Source organism: Triticum dicoccoides, chromosome 3B (genome assembly GCF_002162155.2).
Source record: "Triticum dicoccoides isolate Atlit2015 ecotype Zavitan chromosome 3B, WEW_v2.0, whole genome shotgun sequence".
NCBI lineage: Eukaryota > Viridiplantae > Streptophyta > Magnoliopsida > Poales > Poaceae > Triticum > Triticum dicoccoides.
This window is the reverse complement of record NC_041385.1, coordinates 568,800,706-568,809,562: the sequence shown is the minus strand read 5'-3', so window position 1 is coordinate 568,809,562 and position 8,857 is coordinate 568,800,706. Positions and strand designations below refer to the sequence as shown.

The window sequence follows — 8,857 nt, the reverse complement described above, 5'->3', positions numbered from 1 at the left end:
CAAAATATCATATCTATTATAAAGAATCACCGAAAGTGCAAAGCAACTCAAACATAATAAAAATTACATCAAGGTCCATAGACAATCGAACGACCATTGTCGCCGCCAGATCGAGCCGTCGACGCGCCGCTATCGCCGCCCTCATACCGGAGCCGGCCTGACCTTGTCGATGACAACCAGGACGTCTTCATGCATGTGCCCCTAAGGACCTGCGTTCGGGAGCCGCAATCGTCGGCATTGAATCTTTAAATCAATATGGAGAACCTGACACCAAATCGCACTATTGCATACACACGATGAGAAACCCTACGTTGTTTCAAGAAGATGGCAGGAATCTACGCGGGAGCTCCGTCTAATCCGTTCCGACGAACAAACTTGAGAAGGATCAGAGCCCGGAAGACTGACTCGAAGAAGAAGCGCCGCCATCCGTCCGAGCATCGCCCTTGCAAGGAATAAAACCCTACATATCTAAGCCGAGGCATCAGGAATACCCTCGCCACCACCAGCTGTCGGAGCGACAAGCATAGGGGAGGCGAATCCATAGACTCGTCGGCGGAGATCGAAGGGAAGAAGACTTTCCCTAGTCGCCTTGTGAGAAGGGAAAGAAAAAGTTGTGTATATTGTTGCTTTCGAATACGATGTTATACTTTTGCTTAGCAATGTTTATATTACTCCCTTTATTTTGATGAATAAGGCGTGCACACATCCTAGACTTCAACCATAAATTAGACCAACCAAATATGAATTATGCATGATAAAAATTATATTGTTGATTCACATTGAAAAGAAGTTTCCAATGATATACTTTAAGTCACGAAAATATTTTAAAACTAATTTATAATCACAGTTGGATTTTGGTGAGCATGTGTGTTATTCATTGGAATGGAGGAAGTATTAATTAATGCATGCTAGAATGTGATGACCAAACTCATCGCCTTGAGACCTATCACCCCTGTCTTAAATAGGTGGACAAGTGACCACCATCAACAATGATACAAAGAGGAAAAGTGGCAAGCTTATTAGGGGTGCGAGAGTTTGTTTCTTCCATTGCAACCCCCTATAACATATTTGCTTGTATTATAAACGTAAAGAGAGAGGAGATAGAAGAAATATAAATATAATAGCCAACCCTATATTTGTGAGTGACTATAGATGATGGCCAGTAGCCAAAGCATTTACCAAGGCCATTAATGAGATAACATAGCGGCAACATACATGTTGGCCATCACAGTACGACACCAACAACTAAATCCAGCATCTCAATCAAATCAAATAACAAAAATGTTAATCCCGGTCGATAGGCAAGATGCAACCAAACGAGAACGGTTGTGAATAGTGAGATCGCAATCACCCAGATTAACAGGATCACACCACCAAACTTTCCAAACCCATGCATGATGCGGACAAGAAGACCTAGCAGCACGCCGCCGGCGCCAGGTAGTCCTTGGCCCCGTCCTCCACCTGCGCCTGTCCGCCGAACAGGCCGGCCCTGAAGAGCAGGAACCCCACCGCGTGGCCGGCGACTGCCACGAGGAGCACGCCGACGTTGAACGACATGAGCGCGAGCATGAGGACGTAGGCCATCCCGACGCGCAGCGCGTGCACGGCGGCGCGCGCCGCCCCCGCCGCCGCCGGCCGGTCGCGGGAGGAGATGTGGCTCTCGAGCCAGCGGCAGGTGGAGAGGAACTCCACGAGCACGGCGAGCGCAAAGACGACGAGGAGCGCGAGCGCGTACATGCCGCCGCTGGAGCCGGGCCACCCGTGGAAGAGGATCTCCGAGTTCTTGCCCCAGTAGAAGGTCATGTGCATGTAGTGCATCCGCATGCCCCCGTGCGCCGCCGCTGGCGCCGGCGCGGCGCCGCCCATGCCCATGCCGTGCCCTCCCATTCCCTTGTCCATCGCGCGCTGGCCGCCGATGATGATCTGGTGGCGTTCTGTGCGTTCGTTGCATCTGCGTCCGCGCCCGCGTGGGTGTATATGTGCGGGCGGGCCGGCGCGGCGCGGCGCCTGTGCAGTACGCATGTACGACACCGGCAGCGAAAGGAAGTACACAGTCGTCAGCCGCAGCTGTCAGTCAGATCGTAACCACCCACGGCCCACGGGATCTTTGTGAGGGATGGCGGATCCATTTTTCCCTCCTCTGTGGACAGGCTTTCAGATCGTGGGCCGATTAGGTTTAAGCTTGAAGGGGTTGGTGTTTCCTCTTCTAGCCGCCCAGTTGACCGGCCCAGGCCCATCATCCCTTATCGTCCTCGCCGACGATGGCGCAAAGCCTCACCGGCGGCGCCACCCCCTTCTGCTGCTACCCTCACCCGCCCAGCTACGCCGCCGGGCGAGCTACCCCGACCGCTCCCCCTTCCACCCGCCGCCGCGTGGTCGCCTCGGCCTCCCCTACGCCGCCCCCGCCGGCCATCGAGGGCCGCGGGGTGGGATTTTCGGTGACGACGAGGCGGGGGCTGGTGCTGCCGGTGCTCAAGGACTGCTCGCTGTGCGTCCCGCCGGGGCAGCTCTGGATGCTCCTCGGCCCCAACGGCTGCGGCAAGTCCACCCTCCTCAAGGTCTATCTTTTTCTGAACTACTACTCTGGTGCTCGTTTCCATGCGCATTTTTATCGATAGACCGGCGGTAGCTGTGCTCATCAGGCCATTGACCGAAATACCCTATGCAAATGGTCAATTCCAAGACCCATGGTTAAGTTACTTAAGTAGCTGCTATGTTTTTAAAGTGAATTTTCTTCTTTAGTGTGTAGAACCAACTCATGGAGTGAATACGATACCACAAGCAGAGTCTGGTCGTGTTTTATTCAGTTCTCATAGAAGATATTTTTGGAGGATTAGACATAGCATGCATACTTTATCAGAAATCAAAATGCTGAATGGTATTCATTGAATCTTTGGATTGTCCCGGCTTTTCCTTTGAGCACCGAGATAAGGGTCTGTGCGACCTAGGAATGGCTCAGAATTTTCTGAGTTTGTGGTTTCTGCGAGGACAATCTTGCTTGAAAAAAATGTCAGCCTCCATTCAGGAACCAATAGGAAGTTAATTTGATAGTTTATAGTAAATATATCATGTAGCGCAAATACCAGAATCTTTACATGTAAATGAGCAATTACGCATTACATATTATGTGTGTTGTATCAAGCACATTCGACTATTGGTGCATTGAACACCAGATCGACATGGTAATTGCGCATTTCCAAGGATATATGTTCAACTTCAACCTGAATAAAAATGATAATAGAGGTAGGAAGGAAGTATTCAAGAGAAGTTGCATAATCTATTCTGGTATTGTTACAATATACTCCCTCTGTCCCAAAATAAGTACTAAAGTTAAGACACTTATTTTGGGACGGAGGGAGTATTTCATAAAGCAGACTGATACAAAATATGGTTCTGAATCAATTTCTCTTTGCTTACTTGGACTACATAACTTTGATAGATTTTCTTACTAGTAGTACCTCAACGGGATGCTGACTTCTTGTTCTTTTTTAGGTTTTGGCAGGTTTTCAAAATCCCTCTGCTGGTACAGTGCATATTAATAGGCCATTCAGCTATGTCTTCCAAAATCCTGATCACCAGGTTATCACTAGTTCTTTGATGAGTTTTTACCTGCAATTATGCTAGAACGCATTATCAAGTGGCATTGAATCCATAGGATGTTTGTATTGTTGATGCTTGGGAGCTTTGTTAGCAATGCAAGCGTCCCAAATTAAACGAAGTTCTGCTGCATATTGAATTCTGTCATTTGGATGCAGGTTGTGATGCCCACTGTGGAATCCGATGTTGCATTTGGTCTTGGTAAGCTCAATCTTTCATTGGATGAGGTTAGGTCAAGAGTGTCACAATCTCTGGATGCAGTTGGAATGTTGAGCTACTCTCAAGTAGGCAGCTAACATGCACATTTTGGATTATAATCTACTATTGTCTGCACAAGGTTCACAAACATCCTTCATACAAAACAGAGGCCAATCCAAACTCTGAGTGGTGGGCAGAAACAGAGAGTTGCCATTGCTGGTGCTTTAGCTGAAGCATCCAAAGTACTACTGCTGGATGAGCTGACCACATTCTTGGACGAATATGATCAGGTATTAAGATCATTCATGTTTAGTTTCTAATAAGATGTACTCCCTCCGTCCGAAAATACTTGTCATCGAAATGGATAAAAAGGGACGTATCTAGAACTAAAATACGTCTAGATACATCTCCTTTTATCCATTTTGATGACAAGTATTTCCGGACAGAGGGAGTATGTACTAAGGTATTTGATCACGAGGTACCTTTGCTATTGTGCCAAGGAGAGCAATCTTCAGTAAGCCTTCCAATTCGAACTGGAGTTGTAGTTTGGCAATTGTGCTAAAACTCCCAACAGTCTGTAGTTCATTAAAATTGGTGTAGCCTTGGTTCTCATAGACACATGAATATTTTGGACTATATTACATATAATTTTCTGATGCTTCTATTGCATTTTCTGATGGAGGGGGTATATGTAAAATCCTCTGTTGGTTGTTGAAAAAACTGCTATCATAAATTTGTATGTTTTCCTGTTTCTGACATGTAGTTATCATCCTTTTTAATTGACTGGTAGTTAGCAGGCCTACTCTTACCTTGTAGTTATACTTGATTGTTATGGGCATTGTAATCTTGGTGATCTTGGTTTCATGAAAGTGCAGATGGGCGTGGTCAAGGCGGTGAGGAACTCTGTGACTGCTAGTGGGGAGGTTGCGGCACTGTGGGTGACCCATCGGCTGGAAGAACTCAGATACGCAGATGGTGCTATCTACATGGAAGATGGCCGGACGATTATTCAAGGCGACGTCTCCAGTATATCCAGGTTTATAAAGAGGAAGCAAGCACGCTACTTCGGTCATTTTGAGCTCTGATCCTCGGGAGTCCCAAGCTGCGGGCAGAATTATCTGCGCTCGTGTACATCACCACATCAGGGTACTGAAAACAGTTTCTTCTCTACGGCTGTTTGTATGTAGGCAACCGGGAAGTTAGGGGTTCTGTCGCTCTCACCTGTATCGCTGCTGAAACATTGGTTTGGCGAAGTTAGGAGCTGTCGTGTTTCAGTTCATACATTGTTCTTGTTCATTGCTTATAATGTTAGAGTGTGCCTTCATGCAAGAATGTGGTATATTCTCTTGTGCTGTCCTTTGCTTTGTGGTCGCCGTTTGGCAAGTGATTTGCTGCATGGAACCATTCTTTCATATACCAATCATATCTTGGGCGCGGGAATCGTGCCTAGGATATTTTTTAACTGTGTCTAGGATGTTGTTTACACTGAAATCAAATAACCAGTAAACAAGAATCTAATGCTAACCATGTAGTTTTGCATGCACTATTATATCCATTAAGTAGTTGAAAGCCGTTGCAAATTGGATCCTGAATTGCATTTGCGCGCCAATGCCAAAGTGCTGATCAGCTTCTGTCGTCGCCTGTAAATCATGTATACTCCCTAAACTAGTGATTAGAGGGAGTAGTAACTAATGAACAGGAATATAGCCCACCACCTATAATTGTAAATCGTAAGTAAACTAGTGTTTTTTCTCCTTCCCTTTGGCCATTTTCAGCCGTTATCTTTCATTCAACCATCTTTGTTGTAGCATTACCCTCCCATCCATGTCGTCGGTGCCGCGCTGTGTGCTTGTAAACTACTCCCTCCGTTCGGAATTACTTGTCGCGAAAATGGATGTATCTAGACGTATTTAGATACATTCATTTTCGCGACAAGTAATTCCGAACGGAGGAAGTAGACATGTGCTTGCTTGCAACTAAATATTTTGTGCGAGAACATGATGTAAAGGATGCACGATAACAATGGCGCATGTTCCAGCCAAACCACATTTGATCCAACGAAAAACAGGATGCACCTCGCAACAAGATTTCAACAAGTATATATAAAGACAAGTAATGGTTATCCTTTCGGCCAGAACGCATCGGATACATAAGATTAGCATAATACAAAGGAATGCGTTGGTAATCCTAGCAAAATACGTTCGAACAACAACAACCCATCACAACTCATCTAGGGCTATCCTGTCAAAAAAAAAAACTAATTATAGTTTTTTTTGGAAACACTTAAACCCAACAGACTAATTTTATGGCTGCATCGGCCGCATCGTACGCTATCCGATCTCAAGCGATCCCGTGGCTTGGAGCACTTCTCTCCTCCAAGCAAACGACACAAAGCTTTATCCAGAAATGTTTCGGTCTTTCTTTCTGGCTCCCTTCCGAACTCTCTCTCCTTCCTCCTGCCTTCCTTTGTTGGAAGGGACAACACATCAACTCGATTAGATGTGCAACTAAGGCTATATATGTTTCTAAAACATGTGTGGTGTTGCAATGGTCCAGGGCCGGCCCTGAGGGGGTGGCAGGGGGGCGGCCGCCCGGGGCCCCCGAAATCTAGGGGCCCCCTCCAGGGTTCGCAAGGAGCCCATGGCCCGGACCATAAGGAGGCATCGACCTAGAGCGCACGAAAAAATCCCTGTTTTCCTTCTTTCCATCGCGAGTTCGCTGCTTCGCGGCGATCCTATTCCCCCGAGGGCCCCGATCGCGAGTCGCGGCGCCGATGTAGATCGCTCTACGCCATGCGCCCGACTGGTCTTCCTCCAGGTCCCCGGTCCCGTTGTGTTATCCCCCGTTCGTGAGATGCCTCTCATGTGCAAGATGAAGCCACCCCACTTATAAGGTCATCCCTAACCTCCTCTTTCTAGTTGGTCACGTTCATATGGTGCAGCAGCAGTCAGATCTTAGAAGGTCTCACATATGATGCAGTACAAAATTTTAATTTCGTGTGCCCTTTGCTCTATTTGTCTGGACTTTGTCGACACAACACCAATCGCCTTATCTATTGAAAAAGTTGCCTGCTATGTGTTTGATTGTCGTTCTTTGCATTCTCTCTCCAAATCATCATGACTGCAAATTTAACTTAAAAATTGGAAGAAGGTCTCAGCTATACACACATAACTTCAATCTAAACATGGTTATATAATAAAACCACTCAGACTCCCGTAGCCGTCGGGTAGGTAAATGATCTTTTATTGTTGCAAATGAAGCTTTTAAACTTTAAACCTTTCATCTTGATGTTTGCCCACTATCAGGTATTCGATTTGCCTAATTAAGTAAAGGAATACACTATTTACAATTCTCGTTTTATTTTGGAACAATAGACAATGATAAGTTAGGTAAAGGAATGAATCTAAAAATAAATGAGATTATTATTTTGATCTTTATAGTAGGGGCCCTGGGTCGTAATTTTGCCCTGGGCCCCCGAAATATCAGGACCGGCCCTGCAATGGTCTGCAATTCGGGCTATATTTCTGAAATATGTGTGTTTTTGCAATGGTCTGTAGCGGGGGCTATGTGTTTGAACATGTGTGATGTTGCAATGATGGCTGCACTGCGCTTCTGCAACATGGCTCATGTTGCAAACAAAAACGAATGGTATATTGTGATGGCAACATAGGTGCAACCACAACATATTCATTATTTCAAAATAAAATAAATGGTTCGGTGGGGAGCACAATAGTGCTCATGTTGCAAAGGAGTGAGTGCAATAGGAGCCTTGTTGCAAAGGCTGGCACGCTCATGCTCACGGGGGAGAGATTGAATGGTTGTCTCGGGCTTCATCCAACGGTTGCCGAGGCAACCGATCTTATCAAATGGCCGTGCAACGAGAAGAACCAGGGAGCATCGAAAAGAACGGGTGCAAGCACGAGCACACCTGGAGCTGCATGCAGTGGCAGAGCACCTCGTTGAGCAGAAGTTGTGTGCGGTCTGTAGACCATTCTGAAGTGGGCCTCATTCATGTGGCCATGGAACACCTGGATATGCTATGGATCCATTTGTGGGTGCATTAGCGCCTGTGTTGCAAGTGGGTCTCAACAATTTAATCAGAAACACTACTTGTTATCCTCTCTCTCTCTCTCTCTCTCTCTCAATGGCATTTCCTACACTTGGGTCTGTCCATGGATCGGGCGCACCGCTCTCTGGTGGTTACATTCCTCTACTCGCAATTTCAATCACCAGGTTGGTTTCTGTGTCATTTTCTGCGTTGTCGTGTAGCTCTGATGCGGGTCTCGCAGATAGTGAGGTGTCAGGAAGGGCAACTAAGACGACATATATAGAAGCAACAGTGGTTGTGTTGAGGAAGCTTAGATGGATACAATAACGACTATGACCGTTAGATATGTTGCACGGTTGAGATGGGAGCTAATAATGTCACCTTTGTAGTAATGCAGAGGATCTCAAACCCAAGTAAAGGACTTAACCATCAGGGCTAAATGACCACTAATTCTTATGGATTCGTATATAGAATACCATCAGTATCCAATCCGTACACATGCATCATGCATGTTGAATGGTTAATCTTAAGGGTCGACAATATCGCAAAAGGAACAGTCCCAAAACCATCGCCATAGACCAGACCTAAAGAAATTGCTCCCACAAAGTCATCAACTCCTTGTGATTCAACCACTCCCAGACAAACGGGATAATTGTCCCGGTGAACATGTTGGGGGTGAAATATGCACCGGTGTACTCCCTCTGTCCCAAAATATAAGAATGTTTTTGACACTACACTAGTGTAAAAAAACGTTCTTATATTATAGGACGGAGGGAGTAGAAAGGAATGGGCATGGTCATTGGGCTTGGGATGAAGCTGGACACTCTGTCCATACAGTCTCTCCTTTATGATACAATGGGCGGTCCTAGGCAATGGGAAATGTACGGCAGCCTAGGGCCCATCTCAAATAAGGTTCCAATATACTCCCCCATTTCTTTTTGGTTGAATACATCATGTGCTTTTATTCAATAGTTCATCATGTTCATCATGTACTTTTACACATGCTCTAGATAA

General features: G+C 46.1%; 2 protein-coding genes across 2 annotated transcripts; one reads left to right on the top strand and one right to left on the bottom strand.

Moving 5' to 3' along the window:
* Positions 1-1,101: 1,101 nt before the first annotated feature.
* On the bottom strand, positions 1,102-1,941 carry LOC119281573 (copper transporter 3-like). Its single transcript, XM_037562064.1, has one exon. The coding sequence runs from the start codon at positions 1,897-1,899 to the stop codon at positions 1,414-1,416; it is 486 nt and encodes a 161-aa protein (XP_037417961.1). The 5' UTR covers positions 1,900-1,941; the 3' UTR covers positions 1,102-1,413.
* A 264-nt stretch (positions 1,942-2,205) lies between these two features.
* LOC119277135 (ABC transporter I family member 10-like) lies at positions 2,206-5,142 on the top strand. The gene is made up of 5 exons (XM_037558364.1): positions 2,206-2,558; positions 3,493-3,579; positions 3,756-3,881; positions 3,963-4,085; positions 4,671-5,142. Exons 1-5 carry the CDS (start codon positions 2,262-2,264, stop codon positions 4,878-4,880), a joined length of 843 nt encoding a protein of 280 aa, XP_037414261.1. The 5' UTR covers positions 2,206-2,261; the 3' UTR covers positions 4,881-5,142.
* The last annotated feature ends 3,715 nt before the right edge of the window (positions 5,143-8,857 follow it).